This window comes from Sceloporus occidentalis, unplaced genomic scaffold (genome assembly GCF_023333645.1).
Source record: "Sceloporus occidentalis isolate IW3139 unplaced genomic scaffold, rSceOcc1.0.p SCAF_9, whole genome shotgun sequence".
In the NCBI taxonomy this organism is placed as follows: Eukaryota; Metazoa; Chordata; class Lepidosauria; order Squamata; family Phrynosomatidae; genus Sceloporus; species Sceloporus occidentalis.
The window spans coordinates 1,139,517-1,161,447 of NW_028316989.1; the positions used below are offsets into that span (position 1 = coordinate 1,139,517).

Here is a 21,931-nt window from a genome sequence, read left to right on the forward strand (position 1 = left end):
TTATTGAGTTCTTGGCAGTCTTGACTCCAAGAAGCCCTGGAGAAGAGGTAAACTTGGGCTTATTTTCTCCCAGGAGTGAGCTAGCTGTTATGAAGAGGGAAGAAACCTTCACATCAGCCTTGCCACAGTCACTTGCAACCTGGGTTAAAAGGAGCAGCACATCTCCACTCTTTGAAAGCACCATACATTCTCATCCCCTGCAGTTCCTTAAGATTACTGCCTTTATGGCTCCTAACTTTTGCTTACTCAGCAATTCAAATTTATTTAATCTACTTAGGCTGTATTTAGTTTGAGAGCAATGATGACCCACCTGTTAGATCAAGGGCAGGGGGGTGGAAAAAGAGGTTATCCTAAGCATTATTTTTGCAGCTCTTATCCATCCTCATGCTCTGGACCAGCCTTAATTGCATCTCCTAGAAAACTCCAGGAGCAGCATTAAACAGTGTGCAGATATCATAAATACTTGCTTTTCCAGAACAGGAATTTGGACTTCTACTTTGGCTCTTTTACCCTAATGTGTGGCCCCCAGAGCTGTTGAAATTGTCCTCACTTGATCTAAATTGTCCTCACCAATTTATCTTGCTATTTGTGAGGGTCAAGGACTGGCAGAAGGAACGTGACTTTTAAAAAACACAAGCTTCTCAAGTTCATGTTGAGAAGCCTTTCTGCAGAAGAAACTGAAGAAGGCAGAATGCACAGCATAAACATTTTAAGGAGGATTTCTACCATTCATTCACCTTACATCACATATTAACACCTGTTACCAAGCTGCAATTAATCAGTTCCACATGCGTTTGCATAGCTAGTCTAACAGGCAAAAATCAGTGTCTGCATAATACAATAGTAACATTCTTTGCATCAATTGAAGCGTTACTGCGACAAGCTGAGGCTGCTTGGATGTTGCCTACAGACAGAGTCGGAAGCGCCGACTTGGCTGTAGAAAAGGCAAGGTGCCCCAGAAGGGTTAGTCTTCCCCACCGCAGAGGTGGAGCAGGGCTTTCCTGTAGTCTCCTGAGGTGTCTCCCTGAAAGAGAAATGCAAAGGACCCATTAGGATTTATAGTTTTAATTCACAAAGAACAGGGAGAGTTACAGTCTGGTTGCCATAATACTCAGTGGTTTTAGCCTCTGAATTATTTGGGTGTGTTCCTCCAGGAAATTCTCCAGCTGAACTCCTACGCAAAAGAACAGAGACTGGCTCAAGCAGCTTTTATTGCCTGCTTTGGTCCCAAGTGGGCAAGGTTCAGCTCTCCAGGTGTTAATGGACTGCAATGCCCATCAGGCCTAACAAGAATAGTCAGTTGTGAGGAATACTGGAAATGGGTCGCATTGAGCTCTCCCAATGGCACACTGAAATCCCACAAAGGAAAAAAAGGTAAGAATGCAAGCTCACCTTAATGAAGGAGTAGAGGGAATTCCCATACATCCGCTTGAACTCCGCCTTAATGTCTATCATGTCAATCTCGCAGCGAGAAACCATAACTCGAATGAGAGTGTCGTCATCTGTCCCCAAACCCTGAGGGAGGAGGTGGAGGAGAGAAAATAAAGGTATTGAGACACAACCACACTTAGGACCTAAAATAGTTTTAACCATCTTTCCCTCTTGAATAGAGGGAGGCTGTTTTGTTTGAATGGCTCTCAACCTCTGGAGGTTTTGGACCTCATCACTCCAAATCCTTACCAACCAGCAATTCTGGGAGGTGGTACCTTGGATGATCAAGAATGGTGAGCCACTGTTTTACACAAAACCAGACTCCATCTATCCAAGGACTATGCTGACAATGACTCCAGTAGAGAAGGTTTTGCAGATGCACTTGCCAATGGCAGAGACTGAACCAAGAGCCTTTGCTAGGAACTCTTTGTCATTGAACTATAGATGCTATAGTTGTTCGTGCCCTCCACAGAATTCAGAAACCGTGTTGTGTCTTATGCATGCCTAAGTTCCCCTATGGAAGATAGGAACTTGGCCAGCCTCTTTCTCCTAATTGCTCTTTACTGCCATTGTTAAAACTAATTGCATATAAGGAGCCAGTGTGGTGTAGTGGTTTGAGTATTGGACCATGACTCTGGAGATGAAGGTTTCAATCCCCTGGGTGACCATGGGCAAGTCCTATGCTCTCAGCATCAGAGATAGGCAATGGTGAACCTCCTCTGAACAAAGCCTGCCAAGCAAACCTTAGGATAAGGTCGCTTTAGGGTCGCCTAAGTCAGAAGCGAAGGCACACAATTGCAGACACATAAACGCATTGCACTGCATTTTAAAGAAGACTGCAGGCACATTCACATATTCTTTTCCCCCCTTTACCTTCATGGATTTGTACAGCCTTTCGGCAAAGTAGGCAGTCTTACTTCGCATGCATTTAACTGTAGGGACAAAATGAAGCAGAATTAGCAAAGGAAAAGGATAACAGCTATGACCAGACAAGTTCATTATCAAAAGCTATCATCTCCCATGCAAGAAGATTGCATGATGAGATATGCAAAATTCTGTGTAGATTCTACTTGCCCTACAGGACATGTGTAGCCAAAAATAACTAAATAAACCCTTTCCCTTTCACATATCATCTGGGTCAGCCGGCTGTTCTCATACCAGGTTATACCCCAATTGCATAGTTAATTTCAAACCCCTGGATTCCACTGCATGGTGCAACCTCTATCATTTCACTGAAATTCAAGGGTCTGGGCACAGCTGGAAATGTGGGTGGACCCATGTCCAATTTCTCTAAATCTCAGTGCTTGGTTTGTTTTGAGAGCATGACCACATGCTTCCCAGAAACTTCTGGAAGCATGATTCTCTAGGAAAAAAGGTGCACCAAAATGAAGGATGTTTTTTTAAATAATGCTGGTGATGATGAATATATTCCTTACCTGCCTCTCCCTTTGGATTGAGGCGGGGAACAACAACAAATTAAACACATGACACGGTTAAAAGAGCATATAAAACCAATGCATGTTAACATCAATCCATTCATCTTTTACAACTGAGATAATGATACTGTGTTTTGTATTCATTTGATTCTTTCTCTGCTTTGGAAAACAAAAATTGGGTGAGATGAAATTATGACAAGCCAAGAGAACCACCACAAAGCATTTCTACAGCTCTCTGCTCAAAATCAATCACAGAAAAAGTACCATGAAAGATCAATTAACCAGAGGAGACATGCACTATTTCCCCTTTTCAGTTCAGAAAGAGACCCACCTATGGCTAGCAAGGCATCCTCAAGGTCTCCCGACATCTCAGATTTAATGCTCTCTGTAATGTCCTTGTCAGCTATTTTCCTGTATTCGTCGAACACTGTCAAAGAGAAAGAGAATTTGTTGTTGCTTTTTAAACTGGCAATCTCTTTTTAAAAAAAGAAAACCAAGTTTAAAAATAGAAGCGTTTGGCAGGTAGCAATTTCCATGTGTCTGGAAGGCTCTTGGAAGAAAAGGCAAAGAAGTCACAGCAGAGCAGAGAAAAAACACCCAAGAGCCAATTCATCTTCACATCCATCTGTTATTGTACAAATTGATGGCACCCAAAAGTTAAGAGGATGCAAAAACTCCTCTCCGAAGGACCCCTTTCAATGGATATGAAAGGAAATGGCTATGGCAGAAGATAAACCTTGCTTGGGTTGCAATCTTCTTGGGTCACATCATAGCTTCTTCCCACACAGGAGAAAGAAATCATGATGACATTGGTCCTAACAGGGAAACCTAGGAGAGTATTATCCCTCAGGGTTGGTTGGACCCTTGCAAATCTTCCCTTTCTGCCTTGATGGCAATTCAGTACATGGCAACATGGCAAAGGAGATACAACTGGTATGTATGCACTCAGATATATGTGGCATTAGAGAAAGGTCCCTGTCCTTTCCTATTCATACCAAAAATATCCCAATGACCTAAGAGAGCATCTTTCTGTACCAATGGTGGGCTATTTGTCCCTGTTCCTTTCCCCAGGTGGTTCCCTCTAATGCCAAAAATAAAGCTTAGGGAAAACTAGAAGAGCGTTTATATTTGGCCAATTTCAGGTGATCATTATTTTTTTGGATTGTTTTAATTTGGGGAGGTGTGGGAAGCAAAGCGCAACATTTTGTGCATTTTTGCAGCAGTTTAGGTGACTTTGGGGAGATGATGATAACTATATTTGTATCCTGCTTTTCCCCCCAAATTGGAACTCAGATGTTTGGCCCCCTAAACTAAAGAAATACTGAGAGGGTTCGGGTGCTTTGGTGGGAGTTTGGGACCTACAACCTACACGCTTCCCTCCATTGTCCCATATGGATAATCCAAATCATGTTCTCCATCTTACCCCTCAACAGATGGCTCCTGTTTCTCGAACACAGGACAGTCATGAACTGGCCCTCATCTGTGCCCCACCTGTTCTCTCCGGCTTCATAAAGGCACTAAAAATAAAAAAAGGGGAAGAGTACCAATCACGCATACATTTTGGAAAGGTCAGACCGGTAAAGCAAGCAAATCGGGACACGCAAGAGGAGAAAGAGTCAGACTTGACAGCCAAATGACAGCTCAGCTATTACTTCCAAACCAGTCCAGATAAGGAACTTATTTCCATGTGGAACATAGGCAGGGACAAGTCAGTGGAGGTGAGTGACAGCGGCTCTTTTGATCTTTGAAGCTGCAACGCCCATCAGCACTTTGTCATCACCTATGCTGGCTGGGAATGATGGGAGCTGCAGTTCAACAACCTTTGCAGGGCTGCGGTTGAGAACTCACGTTATCCCATGTTCGTTTAAGTCACAGCAGACAGAAAGTGCATCAATGCCATAGAAATGATGAAGCTTGACCGCCACTTTAACTGCCACGGCTCTATCCTACATAATCCTGGGATCTGTAGTTCAGCGAGGCACCAGCACTCTTTGGCAGGGAAGGCTGGTAAAACTACAGCTCCCAGGATTCTATAGAATGGACATACACCACCAGAGAAGTGGTGTCAAAACTGCATTGTTTCTACGGCATAAATGCACCCAGAGAAAAATCCTTGGCTTAGCAAACTAAGTCCTCTAAAGAAGGAGATGCAATATGAGATGCTCCCCTCCTCTCCCAGGATATTTCTTTTTTTCCTTCTAAAGCATAGAATAGCATCAGTTTATGTGGCAGAAGATGCTACAGACCTGAGCATCTTGCTGGGCTTGAGCATCGTCGACATACTGGCTGTCATCTCTGTTGCCCTGGTAAAGAAAAGCATATGTAAGCCTTGATCTAACTCTTATCAGTAAAATTCAAAGACAGTGCAATGTTAGTCTGGAATATCAGGATGCCAAGGGATCTTGCAGCACCTTTGAAACTAAGTGAAAGAAAGAAGCTGGGAGCATGAGCCTTCATAGACTTGAATCTATGTGGAGCATGGAGTATGAGGGAACGGAGGGAGAAGAGACCATCTTGTGTAGCTTGGGTGAATACACTTGGATACTAACAGGTGTAATCTGGTCTGCAGAAATGCAAAAGTCCCCATTACTTACAGTTGCAAGGGATACCAGAACCCTCCGGAGCATGGAGGAAGTGTCCGACACAATGTCCTCCTCCAATGTAGTCCCATACTCTGCCAGGAAAGCAGAAGATTTACTATTTACTACTTAAAATCACTATTGCTAATACTAATAATCTCAATTTCTAACAGTCTAGCAAAGTGGGACCCAAGGCGGTGGCTAACAACATACGTATATAAAAGACATTAAAACAACAATTAAAATTGTACAATTAAAAATCGTAAAAAATATAAAAATAATTACAAATATAAAATTTAAAACACACAAAGTTAAAAAATAATAATCTAAAGACAAACGGAACTATTAAAGCACCTTCCAACTGATAAAAGTCTAAACAGCCCAAAGGGAACCCAAAAATGGGGGGAATTTGTCCCCTTCCCAGACACATTATTAGGACCGGGGCATTCTGCATTTCTTTTGGTGAAGGGGTCTGGGAAGAAAACATGGAGAGCCATACACCTGGTGCACGCGTTTTGTACTCACGGTGCTTGTAGGTTTCGTTAATCCGGCGTATCTCCTCATTGGTGCGAGAAGCCAAGATTTCTATCAGGCAACCCTCATCGGTCCCAGCCCCCTTAGGAATAATAAGGAATATAAGGGGGGAAAGGGGTTACCAAAAAGAGATCCCAACACAGACATGCCTTTCAGGGGATTGCCTTGATCTTTGGGGGTTAAGACAGAGAAGGCCCTGAACTATGTACCCACTGTTGCAGGATGGTGGGACATGCAGTAGGGCCTGCAATGAGGTTCTCAAATATAAGGCAGGATCAGATGGGAGGAGGCTCACCAGTACATTACTGTAAATAGTCATGACCCAGGTTTTTTGGGGTCAATTATATATACGTATATATTAAGCCATCCCCTTTCTCTGAATAGAGTGATAAAAGGCAAGAGCTTAGTCCATCCAAGGAGCACCAAAAAGAAGCATGGGCCCTCTCTACTCTCTCATCCATCCAGCATAAACAGTTATGCCTGCCATAATTTTCTAAATTCTTTGGCATCATTTTACTTTGCATTATCCTTTACATCCTTTTGTTACATGCCCCTAAGTTTTCCCCTTGACTTATCCATGGTTCATATCAAAATGCATATTTTTGGCCCCAAAACCTGCCCTCAACTTATACATGAGATCAACTTATAGTCAAGTATATAAGGTACATTGTATATCCCAGTTGTCTATTATGGGTGCCCTAATGGTTGCATGCCACTCCATTTCCAACAAAGATTTTGCTGAAATGATTATTCTTATTCTCCTGCCAAGCCCATTGCATCCTTGGCTTTTGCGAAAGCTTTTCCAGACCTTCATGGCTCTCTTCAGTTCCTCCACGTCGTACAGCGTAATGGGGGTCATCAGGCCAATGATCACCTTCTCAAATTTCCCACTCAGCTCAGATTTCAAATCGTTGATGAGATCCTGTTGGAAAGAAGACGCAAGATGAAGATATTGCATAATGGCTGCATGGAGTCTGTCGTGAAAACGGACCCACAGCCACACCAGAGGTGCGCCATTAGAAAACACAGACAGTGAAAGTAAGTGAGAAACTCTAACCTGCCTTGATGGAAATGCTGCAAGGTATATAACAGCTAGGCCTATGAATTTGTCTCGCTTGGCTATGAGAGCATCAGCCAAAGAAGACAAAAGAGAATTGTATTTTGTTCTGGAAAAAGAGTACAGATCAAGGATCATGTCTGGCTTCTCAAAAGAAAGGCAGTTTATATCAGGAAAGAACATTATTGCCTTCAGGCTGAGCCAGTCTGTCAATTATTAACATAATTGTTCATTAGTACAATAACATCCAAAATATACAATGCAGCAATATCCATATTGGGCCAACCAAAATGCACAAACTATATGGTGCAAGCATAATGGTCTGAGTGTTGGACGATGACTTTGGAGACTCCAAAGACTCAGCCATGAAACCCACTGGGTCACACTCTCTCAGCCTCAGGGCAAGGCAATGGCAAACCTCCTCTGAACAAATCTTGCCAAGAAAACCCTGTGACAGGTTCCCCTTACAGTTTAAAGATATTAGAAATGACTTGAAGGCACACAACTACGACACAAATAATTTTCTGGTCTGACCACAAAATCATAGAGAATTTAAAGGAGCGCTCCACAGTCCTGAACCTAAAACCGGTTCTTTAAAATTCAGAATGAACTCCACTGCAGATTCTCCAACATCCCCTTCTCCAGTTTGCAAGGCTGCCACTAGCTATGGGTCAATGCTTTGCTTTCATAATTTATTAATGGAGTGTATTTGCCGTCTGTGAAGTGTTGCTGCAAACCTTTTGTTCATCTCTCTGCACAACAACCTCCAAGGAAAAAGGTTTTTAACACTTGAACCTCCAAGAGTTTTAACACTTGCCTGTTCTGAATGGGAAAGGGATTGGACTTGGCTGCCCAGAGTCCCAGTTCAAATCCAGTCTATCCATCTACAGTATCTCCAATTTTAATTCCAAGTAGTTTAGATCCAGGGACTTTTCAAACTGAATTGGACAAAGTCCCAGCAAAAACATAAGTCTAAATCCAGTTCTGTGACTGTGAGCTGCCTTGAACCCCATTTGGGGGAGAAAAGCGAGATATTGATCCATTATATTAATAATAATGATAATAATAAATATTCATTGCCACTCACCCGGCCAATGGTAGATTTGTAGGTCATCTTAATCTCCTGCCGTTGGGACAGATTCCTGTTGACCAAAATTTCGATGATGGCATCTTCGTCCGTTCCTGATCCAAGAGAGAAAAGAAATCCAGTTATCTGACATTCAAGCAGCCAAAGTTCCCAAACAGCAAGGGACACGAATTAGCTGAGAGAGATCCATGTTGTGACTTGGAACAAGGCAAGTTTACAGCTTCAATTCTTTGCCTGCAAGCATTTATTTATTTATTTGATGTATATCCTGCTTTTCTCCCAAATGGGACTCAAAGCGGTCAGCAATATGAATTGCAATACAGTTGGTCATCCTTATGCCCAGATTCTGCATTCATGAATTCAACCATTCGCAGCTTGAAAATATTCAAAGGAAAATAAATCCAAAAGCAGACCTTGATTTTGCCGTTTTATATGAGGGATGGCATTTTGCTACACCACCGTCATGTATAATAATGTATAATGTATAATAACAGGACTTGAGCATCCCCAGATTTTGGTATTCAAAGCGGGTTCTGGAACCAAACCCCAGCGGATACCAAAGATATCTAATACAGAGCAAACAAAAGTTTTTAAATTAAACTAGATATTAAATTAAAATACTTGAAATGCACATTACATACTAAAACAGCACAGAACATATTTTATGTGTGAATGTATGCAAAGTAAGGAAGGCCCTTGGAGCTCATCGTGTGCCAATGCCCTTCGGTGCAGCTATAAATGTCTTGTTTCAAGCACCAGCGGTTTGAGTTCGAGAACACTGAAATCCCTCAGACTGGAGCCAAGAGCATGGGAGGCCATTGCGTGGAAAAGATTTGGCATCGCAAAAAGGGGCAAAAGGAACTCACCCAGCCCTTTCATAGCTTTGCGTAGTTTCTGAGCATCTTCCTCGGCGCTGAAGTGGGAAGCAGCCCTAATGGTTCCCCGGTTTCCAGCCTAAAGGCAAAGAGTTTGGGGGTGAAATCTCACGGCAAATGCAACAACACCAGAGTTTCCAATGATGCTCACCATGGAACAAGATAACATAGACTTTCTTCATATCTGGGGAGGGAAGTTTGAACCTCACTTCAAACGTAAGCAATGAACAATTGCTAAGGATATATCTGCACTGCAGAAATAATCCAATTTGACATCACTTTAACTGCTATTATTATAAATTAAATTATATTGATTAAGATGAACTCCCAGTAACCTTCTACCTATTCATTCAATAAGTGCCCTGACTGCCTTTGCCCTGTTTTTTAATAATTGTTTTAATAACTGTCCAAAAATTTAATTGTGTTTTATTGTGGATGGGAGGGTTTGGGATATAATGAAACATTATTGTATTATTGTGTTGTATGGATATTTTTAGTGTAAGCCACTTTGTTGGAGAAGCGAGATACAAATAATAATAATAATAATAATAATTAATTAATTAATTAATTAATTATTGTTATTATTATCCTGGGAATTGTAGTTTGTTGTGGCATCAGAGCTCTCTATTGTATTATTGTATTGTATGGATATTTTTAGTGTAATCTGCTTTGATCATTGGAGAAGCAGAATTAAATAATAATAATTATATATATCATTATAACAAACTGCAATTCCCAGGATGATGATGATGATGATGATGATGATGATGATGATCCTGTGAATTGTAGCTTGTTGCTAAACGGCTCACAAAACTACAGTTCCCAGAATTCCATAGCATGGGTCCACGGTAGTTAAAGCGGTGTCAAACTGGATTATTCCTCTTCTTTTGCTTTCACTCTTGGTCTCTCCTTTACCAAATGATCAATGCTGGAACCAGACCAGCCCTTTCCCAGCAAGACCAGAGAATATGTCCCTTGATAAAAGGCACTCTTCCTGCTGTTTTTATCTCTCCGCATCGTTGCTTATCACAGAACACCGATCCCATTTACTTGGCTCTGAGAACGCCAGGCGCCGCATGGTACCTGCCTTGCAAGGGATAAAGAAATCGCTCACCATGACAATTGAGATCTCTTCAATTTTTCTGGGACTTGAATGCAACAACCAGGTCGTTCTCTGCAATAAAAAGAGGAGGAAAAGGATAAGGCTTTAGATAATATTTGACAGACTTCAAATAATGGGCATCTGTTATAAGGAAGCGATAAAAATCGCATGGCACCACCAACCGCTCCTTCCTTGTAATGCCTTTATTGGAGTTTGGACAAAGGGTCAATATATTGGAGGCGGCCAGAGTTACGGGATTACAACTGAATATTAGGAAAACCAAAAATTAGAATATTTATTATTATCTAAATTTATTTTATTAGAATATTATCATGATCTGTTATCCTTTCCATCTGCTTTGCATGGGCTCCACTGGGTCACCGCAGTGGAAAAAGATACTGCAACACGAAAGTCTTGTTGACCGTTCTTCCTCCCATTTGGAAAAATAAAGCCAGCAACTCTCGGTGAATGGCTGGTTTCTATTAGCCAGGCGGCAGGAATGAAAAAGGGTCATTCATTCCAATTCCTATTCCTCCAGATTTCCAGGAGACGTCTGTAGGGAGGTTTCACTTCAGTAGCTGGGCTCTTTGCCTTTGATAAAAGGTGCCACGCAAGAGGCACGTTTCACACATTTTGCATCAAAGGTGGGCAACTGGAGGGGGAACAGCAGCCAGTTCCCAAACCCACTATGGGACTCCCTTTCCTCCCAGCAAGCCCAAATCCCCCGGTTTTCCTCTGCAGTTCTTCTCAAAATGGTGTCAGGCTGCTGTTGCCATTTTGTGAAAGACCGCTAGAAGGAAACATAGGGGTTTGGAGACTGTATGAGTGCTTGTGGGGATATTTTGACATGTCTTCATGCATTTGAAGTGCTTTTTGCATGGTTTTGGGGCACAAAAGGGCCTGCATGTGGCCACAGTTTGCAAACTCCTGTTTTCCATTTTCCCATTTGAACGGCCCTCAAAACCACCACCACCACCACCACCACCACCAATAATAATAATAATAATAATAATAATAATAATAATAATTTCTATCCTGTCTCTTCAACAATATCGAGGTGGTTTCCATCTCTAAAAAACCATCTAATACAATAAAATAAACCCCACTATCCCCTCCCTCCTTAAAACATCCACATCATAATTACAATATAATAGTGACTATAGTAAAATACAGTTAAAATCACGCCACGCTGGCTCTCCTTTTGTTCTTATCTTTCTGTTCTGGATTCCCCAGTTGTTATTTCTATATATTCCAAACAAACACAACTATTTAAGTTTATTATCCTGTGCTTTTAGGCTGTGGCATTGGAGAAAAACCCCAATAATATTGCCTCCTGGCTCAGTCCAAGGGCTTAGGTTTATCTGGAGAGCCTTATTCTGCAAATCAGAAGTGTGCAAAACCTTGGCAAATCTGGGGACCATGTTTCACCTCTATGCCTGGAAAGGGGCTATGCAAACTACCAAAATTGCTGCCACCAACCCATTGGAGGAACCGTCCCTCAGAAATGAGCCAGTTTTTGGAAAACCCACTGAGACCATCCCTGGAAAAGTAAGCCAATGCTTAGGTAAAGCCAAAGGGTTTGCTCAGGTTGGGGCCAGCAACTGGATTCAGCAGCCAAACTCTTCTCCACACCTGGATCCACAGAAGTGCTGGACTTGCTCAACTGGTCCTTGTTTGCTCCACCGTTTGGAAATATTTATTAGCCTGTTTTATTCTGTATCCAAGAAGCCAGCTCTGAAAGAAATAAAGCTTATCACCAAACAAAGGGGAGACTCCTCTTTCCCAATGAAACAAAGCCTGAACCTGTAAAAAAAAACCCACTAGGTCTTGTGGCATCCTAAAATAACAACAACAACAATAATATAACAACTACATCTGCAGCTACATAAATATAATAATATTAATAATAATGATACTACACCTGTGACTACATAATAACAACAACAACAATAATACACTGTCTCACTTCCATCTTTTAATACAAAGGGTACAAAAAGAGAGAAACAAGTGTACTATGCCTATGGTTTCTCAACCTCTGGCCTTCCAGATGCATTGGACTTCATCTCCCAGAATCCCTCATCACCTTCCATGTTGGCTGTGGCTTGTGGGAGATGAAGTCCAAAGCATCTGGACTAGGATCCAAGTTTAAGACCCACTCATTTCTCTCTTGACACAGCTTTCAGTTTCTTGCAACACACTGATTGTAAGCTACTTGCAGCAGAGAAATGCAGTGGTGGGTCTGGTTTATTCTCAGGGGTGGGCAATGCCACATCACCCATCATCATTGGCATCGTTTCAGTTATGGACTTTTAACAGGTTTGCAACATCTGGCACCGACCCAAGGCCAGGCAGCAGTTGTCTTTGCTAGGATGACGCAAGGGGAATCCGCGTTGGTGTGCATCCATCTGATCGGCCTCTTGCCCAAAGCTCCCACTTCTGGGAAGGGCTCCATCTTTCCCAGCATCTTGGCAGGTGAGAATGGAAACCCTTCAGGGCAATAAAGTGGGTGTACATTAGTCACACTTCTTTAAAAAAGCCAACTTAGGGTGTGTAGTAGGTTCTCATGGCACCCTGGGATTTGTAGTTAGGTGATGCACTCAGGGTCCTCAGCTAGAGAGCTGTAGAATGGGGATGGGGATGGGGATGACATGACTTTCCATATGTTGAACTACAACTCCCAGCATTCCTTGCCATTGCCTACGCTGGAATAAGGCTGATGAGACTTCAAGTCCAACAACATCTGGAGGTTTGCAGGAGTCCTTCCTTTGCTCCAGTGCAGCCTCTCATAGAGCCATTTAGCAGAACACCTTCTTGACAAGGATCTGCAACCGGAAACAGTATTTAGGATTCCCAGTAAGAAGCTGGTGATGGGCCCCAAACTGAATCAGAAATGGAGTCCAGTGGGCCCTCGGTATCTACCGGGGTTTGGTTCCAGGAGATCCTCATGGATATCCAAAATGTCTGGATTGCATTCAGTGCCATGGTGTGTGTAGTAAGATGGTGTCCTTTATATAAGATGGCAAAATCCAAAGTTTGCTTTTTGGAAATTATATATATATTTAAAAATATTTTCAAGCTGTGGATGCTTTAATCTGTGGATAGAGAGGGCCAACTTTACCGGTTTGCAACCCCTGCCTTTAAAACATAAGCAGCCAATTTAAACATGCATTTAAAAAAGAGGAAGAAGTGACGCCATGCGTCACTTGGCCCTGAGTTTTGCCCCAGTGGCCAGTGCTGTCCAGTGGTCACCCTTCAACTCTGACATACTGGACTCACTGGCCCAGTATGACATACTGGTCGCACGCTCTGCAAAAGGTAATAATCCTGAGCCTCCTCACAGGGTTAGTTTTGGTGGATCCCAAAAGAACCACCTGGCAGAGTTGCATCTTCATGTACAGATGCCAGGATGTCTCTATGCAAACTTCTCCTTTGCATGTTTACGGCCAGCGTTGGTAAGCAGGATTGCCAGGCTCTTTGACTCGGTGTCTACTACAGCCATGCAGGCTTAAATATTCAGGAAGCAGGCTGTCATCCATGAAAGAAATCATGCCCAAATCAATCTAGTTCCACTAGACTCCCTTGCCATGCATTCATCCATTGAGTGTAGTCTTGCAGAACCGAAAGACACAGCAAAGCAGAGCAGGAAAGCGGATCCAGAGCAAAAGCACAGCAGCTTTTATGGCAACCCCCCCAGCAGTTGAAGCTCTGAAGGGCTTGTGGAGGCTGCTCTGGGCGACTCAGCCGGACCCTGGGGCCCTGCCCTCTCTCCTGGGGACCTTGTTGGGATGGATTGGTTTGTCTATTTCATTTTTATGCCGCCTTTCTCCTCAAAAAAGGGGACTCCCCCCCCCCAAGTTAAAACAGGATGCAATGAAGATTAAAAACAGAGAGCAAAGTTAAAAGGCACCCTCTAAAACACCTCTCCCTGTCATGAAAACCTCAGGGTAGCCAAAGGCACAAAAGGGGAGTGGAGGTCAGGGAAGTCAGGGTGAGAAAGGCACTCTGCACATGCCCAGAGGCAACTTGGTTACACTCTGCACATGCCCAGAGGCCAGCCCTCTTGCTCAGGGGAAGCTCTGGGGCCTGGAGGCTCCCCTGCCTGCCTGGCTCCCCTGGCCCCTCTACCTGCCTCACCTGTTTGGCTCCTTTAGTCTTTGCAGCCCTTTGCCTCCGCTGCTTCACTCTCTGTCCTTCTCGCAGCCCCGGATCCGCCCTGGAACTCGAGAAGGAGGAGGAGGAGGAGGAGGCCCTATCTATGGCTTCCCCCGAATGATGCCCAGCCTCCCTTGGCTGCCCTGGCAAGAAGGAGGAGCCTGGCCCTAGAGCAACCCCAAGAGCAGGAACCAGGAGGAACCAGAGCAACCACAGCAAGACTCTGGAGCCCAGGCAGGACAGACCCCCCAGCCATGCAGGAACTCCAGAGGGACAGCTGAGGCCCAAACATGGCTCCCCCAAGAAGTTTGGGACTCTAGCTGTCAGACTTCTTGGCAGCTGGCTGGGGATTCTGGGAACTGGAGTCCCAAACACCTGGAAGACCCAAAGTGTTGAAATCACTAGAGACCCCACCAGCTTTCTGAGCCAGTGGCTCTTGGTCTTCTGTCCTCCAGAGGTTTGCCTTTACCTTCCTCTGAGGCTGAGAGAGTGGGACTTGGCCAAAGGTCACCCGGGGGGTTTCCATGATTGGGCAGAGAGTTGAACCTGTGTCCTCAGAGTCCTAGACCCGCTCTTCAACCACAACACCCAGCTGCCTCTCATCTAGACGCTGTTGTTGTGTGCCTTCAAGCCCTTTCTGACTTATGGCGATTCTAGGGCCAAGGGTTTTCTTGCTGGAATTTTTGCTGCCCAAAACCAGCCATGGGATTTCCATGGTGGGGTGGAGATTTGAACCCTGGTCTTGCGGTCCTAGTGTGATATGGGTACTACTCTTGTCTTTTTGCAATGGTAAAAGCAGGCAGAATCCAACAATAGCTAGTAGTGTAAGAGTGAGTGTAACCAGACAACACAATCCTGGGAGTAAGCCACCTTGCACAGTCTGATGCCACTTTAAGTGCCACAGCTCCATCTTGTGGGATCCTGGCATTTGCAATAAAAAGGTAAAGCAACAACTACTCCATTAGAGCTGAGCAGCAGGGAATTCTACATCCCTCACCAAACTACAAATCCCAGGAATCCATAGACTAAAGCCAAGACATTTACTATATTTCCCCCTCCGCTCTCAAAAAAGTAAGGGAAATCTGAGAACAGCAACCAGGAGCCCAGACAAACAGTGGAACCAGTTAAAGTCTCATTGAAAGTAGGTTCTGGGGAAAGGCTCAGAGGCAGGGATGGGCAGCCATTGCATTTCAGAAGAGGATGCCTTGGAGTTTGAAGGTTTCACCAAAGCAAGGATGGAAAACAGACTGAGAAAACAGGAAGCAGGAGAAACCAAAGCTGACAGATTCAATGCACTTTGAGTGTTTAACTCTGACGCGTTTGGCTTTGAATCTCTGTGTATTTGCAGAGTCTTAATGTTGGAATGGGTCCCAAGGGAGATCTAGGCCAGCCTGGCAGGAACGAATCCCCAGCGAAGGCACTCCTGGGCCATCCAGCCGCTCCAAAATCTACAGAAACAACTGGGTCTGTGTTTTGGGCCTTGGGAAAGTCTTATACCACGTCCAAAGGTCCAAAACACACACGGCAGAAATAACCCAGTTTGAGACCGCTTCCACTGCTCCGCTCTGGACCCCGCAACAAGCTCCAGCTCCCAGAATCCCATAGCCTTGAGCCAGGAGGCTGAGAAGCGTTGCCAAACTGGGTTATTTCTCCAGTGTGGATGCAGCCCAAGTATCCCTGCTGCGAGGGAAAAAGGCCAGGCCTTGCTTTTCAGCATCACAAGAGGTCAGTGCTGCTCCGCTGGTGGAGTGACCAGCCGGCCTTCTGGACAGTCGTCTGGGCTGGACAGCTGGACTTTTCCATGACTCCTCCGCTCAAAGGCAAGACACAAGGGGGATTTTTAGGGAAAGCCAGGCTGCCTGGAAAGTCTGAGCCAAAAGGAAGGAGAGGCAGCTTTGACATAAAGCCACAAGGGCCCCGGGTTCTTAATAGCTTCAGTCCAAAACACACTGCAGAAAACATCCAGTTTGAGACCCTGGCTCAGTGCTAGGGAATCCTGGGAATTGTAGTTTGTTGTGGCTCCAACAGAGCTCTCTCTGACAGAGAAAGCTCAATGTCTGACAAAACTACAGTTCCCAGAATTCCCTAGCATTAAACCAGGGCAGTTAAAGTGGTCTCAAACTGGATGATTTCTGCAGCAATCTACCATTGGTTCTCTTGGGCATTGAATATACAAAGATTGGGATCAGCAGATCTCTCCCAAGAAAGGCCTTTGAGTCTTAAACAGGAATGAAAGGCATGGTTAATAGGATCTGTATCCCTCGCTTTGTTGCTATGATTACAGTCCTCTTCATCGATATTGGTATACATCATATATAATAATTTGATCACAAAATAACTTTGTTGCTATGATGACAGTCATCATCATCTATATTTCTATAGATAGATAGATAGATGGCAGAGGTATAACATGTTCCTTAATTTAATGAATAGCATTTTTCCCTTTCTTTAGTGCCAGCTTTTCTCTCTTTTTGTCTCCTTTCTTTGCCTGGTTCTCCTTTCCGTGTGTTTTTTGGGGGGAATAGCGGAGGGGGTTATATATTTAGTTCTCTCTTTTTATTTCTCTGCCTCCTTCTTTTGTTTATTGTTTACATTTATGTTTATTTGTTAAAACATGGAATAAAATTATTTTAAATACAACAACAGCAAATAATATATTGTTGACAAACCACAACCTGCATTTCATGAGAATACTAGGAACAGCCTTTGCTGCAATTGCTGATATATATCATCAGTCATAATCCCCAGCTATTTAATAATCACTGATATTATTATTATTGTTGTTGTTATTATTATTATTTAGATCATCATGACGTATATAATTGATCTTTACAGAGAAGAAGCGTAACAAGAAAGTGTCCAGTCAGAACTACTGCACAGAATCCAAGCCCCTCCCCTTCATCCCCTCCTCAAGCGCTGCTCTCCCGCGCATGCGCAGTACCCGGCTCCTCATCTCCACCTGGGAGTTGTAGTCCTCAGGTGAGCCTGGCTGGGAACTACAGTTCCCAGACTGCAAGGCGTCCTGAAGGTCTGTTGGGGGGAGGAAGAGGGAGGTTAAACATCCCTCCATAAGATGCCCGTAAAAGTGGAGATGGCTGGAATGGTTGGCTGCTAGTTTATTTTGGGGAGGGAAGGAAGGCAGGAGGAAGGGCCTGAGGGAGGGGGGAAGAAAGGAGGGGAGAGGGAGGCTCCTCCCCTTCCTCTCCTCCTGCCCCCTCCATTTCTGCTCCGGAGGAAGAAGAGGCCCCGCGGCCCGGACCCTGCTGCTGCTGCTCTCTTGGCGGGCATGGGCTCCTGCTGGCTGGCCCCCAACAGGCGAGAGGAAGGCGCCTCGGCTGAGACTTTGTAGCCATGCGGGGAGGAGCCAGGCCCGGCCCCAGAGGCAACATTGTAGCCGGGGAAGGTGAGCAGGAAGGAGGGATGCTATTGAGAGGAGGACTAGTCGAGTCAGGAAGAGGAAGAGGAAGGAGGGGAGGTGGTTTCGGGGGCTGTCAGGGGGAAGAAGAGGAGGGGGCTCAAGTGAGGAAGAGGAAGGCTGGGGTTGGTTTTGGGGGGTCCTTTCCTCCCCTCCCTCCCTCCCTCCCTCCCTGACCCAGCAAGACCTGCCCCCCAAATGTGGGGCCTTGTGAGGCGTACAGCCCCCCCTCTTGGGGGGTGAGTTGTGGGGGTCCAGGCAGGGAGTGGGGAGGAGGAGGAGGAGGGCTGAGAGGGAAAGGGCCCGGCCCAGAGCCCTTTCAGCCCCAGCCTTGCCATTGGGCTCGAAGAGGGAAGGAGGAAGTGGGCCTCCTCAGCCCAGAGCCAGCCAGGGAAGAGCCCTCTTTCTCACCCCCCCCCCCGCCTCCCTTTGGGGCCTTAGAAGTCTCTAGAGATCGCCCAACTTGCATTTGCTAGACCTTCCTAGAAGGGAGGCCATTGGGATGCCCCTGGATCTTTGAATGGGACTTGAGCAGCCACACAGTTTGCAGGAAAGCAAAGCCCAGCAGAGGCCAAGGGCCCCTCATCTATTAGTAGTCCCTGCCATCATTTCTCCATAAGGGTCTGCTCTCTCTCTCTCTCTCTCTTTTCTTTTCCTTCCCCATTTTCTCAGGTGTGAACAATTCCCAAGCGCTGCCTTTCAAGCCCAGGAGACAGAGAGGGACAAAAAGAAGCATTTGACCTTTCGGGGAGAAGGCGAGATTGCCTCCAAGGGAGTCATTTTGTCTTGCTTCGCAACGTGAGAAGCTGTATATTATACACACACACACACACATATATAAAACACACATATTTTGGGAGTAGAAGACATTGTCCCACTTGCTCAGCGACGGCACAAAAGGAAACGCACTTCTGGCGCCATGAAGAAGTTTTTTGACTCTCGGAGGGAGCAGGGGGGCTCCGGCGCTGGTTCTGGGACCCTCGGAGGGATTGGGACCAGTAGCGGACTGGGCAGCGGCTACATTGGCCGGGTTTTCAACATCGGAAGACATCAGGTGACGGTGGACGAGGTCTTGGCCGAAGGTAAGGTCTCTTCCAAGCCCTGTTCCTTCCATCTCCACCTCTAGCTTTCCTAGTCTTGCAATTAATATTCACACAAATTAATGTCTTAATGGCCTCTCCATCCCTGTTTGGATGCTGACCTTCCATGATCCCATTTTGTTGTAGGAGGAAACATGCCACTTAAGGTCATAAATCCCTTTGCTTATTAAAAGTCCTTGAATGTTAATATTCAGGCCCACTAGGACTAATAATAATGGACATAGATAAGGAGTTGGGTGACAGCTGTCTCCTCCGTTTTTAATCAGTTTTTAATGTTGTTTTTATGAAACGGCTTAAAGGTCCTACAACGACAACAACCAGCTGTCAGTCTTAAGTTGGGAAACTCTCTCCCCGGTGCAAAAGCCCCTCCTGTAGTAACAAGGTTATGCAACTTGCAAAGCTGCATCCGTGCAACTATTAAAGGGGAGAGGTGTTGGTTTCCTCCTGGTCCAGCCCTTCCCTTGTTTTGGGTGTTGCAACAAAAGGGTTAATGGGATGTAAATAGGAGTGTGTGCCCTATATAATTTTGTGGAGCCTGACATGTGGGGCATTTGAGGCAGCCTCACGGGACACATGTGTTTGTCTTGTGGGTTTGTGGGCCGCATGAACCAGACCCATAACGTTCAAGGCATGGAGAGCCTCTTGGCCTACTTTAAGCCAAATTGCCAAACAGACAGAATTTAAAGACTTTCCTCGCTTCAAAGGTTGGGGAATTGACCCCCGGACCTTGGAGCGATGGGGAGCTTTCCCTTTCTGTTCCTCGCTAAGAAAGAGCAAAATCCTATGCAGAGTGGTAGCTTTGACCTTCAGCGTGGTGCTGAACATTTTTTATTTTGATGTTGCAAAAGGAGACTTTTGAGTTTAGGGCTTATTGTGCATTGCCTGAGACCCTAAGTATAAACATGGTTAGATGGATTGGGTGGGGAAGTCTTTCCTTTTGCATTTTTGCTCTACATTTTGCTTTTTATCCCTGTGCAAAGGTTTTGTTTTTAATATTAAAAGTGGATTTCTGGGGAGAGGAAAGCAGAGGGAGCAGGGTGCCTGCGTTTAACAAGGTTGGCACTCAGGGTGGGTTGGAAAGGATGCTTTAGGATGCTGGTTTTGATAAGGGCTTTTTTTGTCCATCCATCCCCCCCCCCCATGTCTGACCCAGAGCAACCGAAACGCTGCTTTGCTGGTCATGGTAAATTGCTGCAGGCGTGACACGGCGGCAAACAGAGAAAGAGAGTGGGCAAAAAGCCAGTTCTTGTCATCTGTCTCTCTATTTCTCTCTCCTGAAATAACAAAGCTAAATGTTTTTGGGGGAGAGAAATTGGCGAGGCATGGCTTTTGCTGAATGATGCTGGTTAAGCTGCCTCTGCTGATTTCATTCTCAGATGAGGCCTGCGCTCTCTTTGGCGGCGGTCTGGAGGCCAAGCTACGAACGGTCTGGCCTTCCTTTCGCTTCCTACGTAAAAATGTACCGCAGGAAACATAAGACCTCCTTTGAAGATGATTAAGTAACTTGCCGGCAGAATCCCTTTGCAGGAGGTTGACACAGCCAGGAAATGAACTGCTCCCTGCATGGCTGGATTGCATTCCCTCTGTCTCTTTCCTTTCATTCATTCTCTCCTTTCCTTTCTTTCTTTCTTGTTCCAGCTGCCCCCTCTTCTGTGTGGTACAGGTCTTGCCTTGCTTTCCCTCCATTTGTGGAGCTGGGTAGCGAGTGAGAAATATGAATGTTGCCATTGAGGTCTCTAGATTAGAGCTTGTTTAGCTTGGAAGGAGAGCAAGGCCCTGGCATACAAAAATGGATGGTCTGTGTCTCCAAGGCTGCTTAGTTGGCCGGTGAAGGGGTTCTTTGGAAATGATGGGGACAAGAGAATGAGACGGAGGGATGGAGCACGCAAGGAAAGCATACTAAGGGGTCCAGAATGGGTTAAGGCCTGAAAAGGTGGGTTTGTCACCTGTGGATTATGGGAGATATGTAGAGTTGCCACATCTCCAGACCTGCCCTTGTGTCTATGGCATGGAATCTCTCCTTCACTCTTTTGGTTAAGGAAGAGGAATCTCAGGGCAAGAGTGCTGTCTTGGGAAGTATACATGTGTAATTTATCTCATTTGTTTTGTTGTTTCCCTGAATGCCCTACTCTGTGCAACAGTGGTTCATGCTTAGGCCAGTGATTCCCAAACTTTGGATCTCCAGGTGTTTTTTGGACTTCAGCTCCCAGAAGCCTTAGCCATTTTGGCCAATGGTCTGGGATTCTGGGACTTGGAAGTCCAAAATATCTGGAAGGCCAGAGTTTGGACATCTCTGGCTTTAGGCTATCATGGTGAAGAGCATTGTCAGGGACTGTTACTTGTCACATCACCAGGATCCACTTCATGAGATTTCCTAGATCTCAGGTTTTGGTGCTGAAATTTCAAGGCCTGGTCTAGCCTCCTTCTGGCAATCTTAATTTTAAAAACTAGGAGTGTTTCTTTTAAGGCCTTTGGTTTAAACAACCTGGTTTAAACCATCCAACCCTGCCCTGGACGTTTCTGCCCCTTCACCAAAGGATTTTGCAAATCTCAAGTGGTCCTTTAGTCTCTTCTATTTTGAAAGACATTTTGCAGTCTTGTGGGGCCTGTCCTGTGGGTCCAAGGGAAGAAAGTATCCTCCAGACGTCTCACGGAGCTTGCCCATCCTTGTGTTTGTATGCCAGGCTAAGGCCATGAAAACGCAGGCTCAGGCATCCCTTGGGCTGTGGGCTTTTGTGTGTCTCAGACTAATCCACTGACTGCTGAATCCACTGACTTTAACCTCTGCGAGTTGTAATGATGGAGGGCAAGGTGCAGAGTCCACAACATTTTGCACCAGTCAAGGGAAATGCTGAACAACTTAGCCATGAGATTGTGTCTTTAGAAGAAGGTCTTCTGCATTCGTTTGAAAGAAACCTGATTTTCAGCAGTAGAGCCAGAAAGTCCTGTTTGCCTGATTGTCACGGGACAAGGAAGGGCCTCAGAAGTAGACTGGAAGTCTAGCAAAGCTCATGCTGCCAACCTCTCTCTTTAGTTAGTCTCAAAGGTGCTTCAAGATCTGTCTGTGTACTGATTCTACAGACTAACACGGCTATATCTTTGAATTCTACCGCTGTAGAAGACGGAGCAAGCTTGTTTTCTGCTGTTAGAACACAAAACAATG

General features: G+C 45.1%; 2 protein-coding genes across 7 annotated transcripts in view; one reads left to right on the forward strand and one right to left on the reverse strand.

Annotated features, from left to right (window-relative positions):
* Positions 1-71: 71 nt before the first annotated feature.
* LOC149306666 (annexin A4-like) lies at positions 72-14,370 on the reverse strand. Its single transcript, XM_089538609.1, has 13 exons — positions 14,236-14,370; positions 10,114-10,173; positions 8,991-9,078; positions 8,125-8,219; positions 6,789-6,902; positions 5,972-6,062; positions 5,462-5,541; positions 5,114-5,170; positions 4,291-4,384; positions 3,199-3,294; positions 2,305-2,363; positions 1,393-1,515; positions 72-1,024 (listed from the first exon to the last, which is right to left on the reverse strand). Exons 2-13 carry the CDS (start codon positions 10,114-10,116, stop codon positions 965-967), a joined length of 960 nt encoding a protein of 319 aa, XP_089394735.1. The 5' UTR covers positions 10,117-10,173; positions 14,236-14,370; the 3' UTR covers positions 72-964.
* Positions 6,879-21,931, forward strand: part of LOC149306667 (AP2-associated protein kinase 1-like) — a 68,714-nt gene continuing 53,661 nt past the window's right edge. For 5 of the 6 annotated variants that reach the window (XM_089538607.1, XM_089538602.1, XM_089538605.1 and 2 more), the window contains exons 1-2: positions 17,444-17,656; positions 18,341-18,750. In XM_089538607.1, the coding sequence (XP_089394733.1) occupies positions 18,588-18,750 (163 nt within the window). In that variant the 5' untranslated portion in view covers positions 17,444-17,656; positions 18,341-18,587. Of the gene's footprint in view, positions 7,019-17,443; positions 17,657-18,340; positions 18,751-21,931 lie in introns of those variants that run through there. The other variant, XM_089538603.1, reaches the window with a different exon arrangement.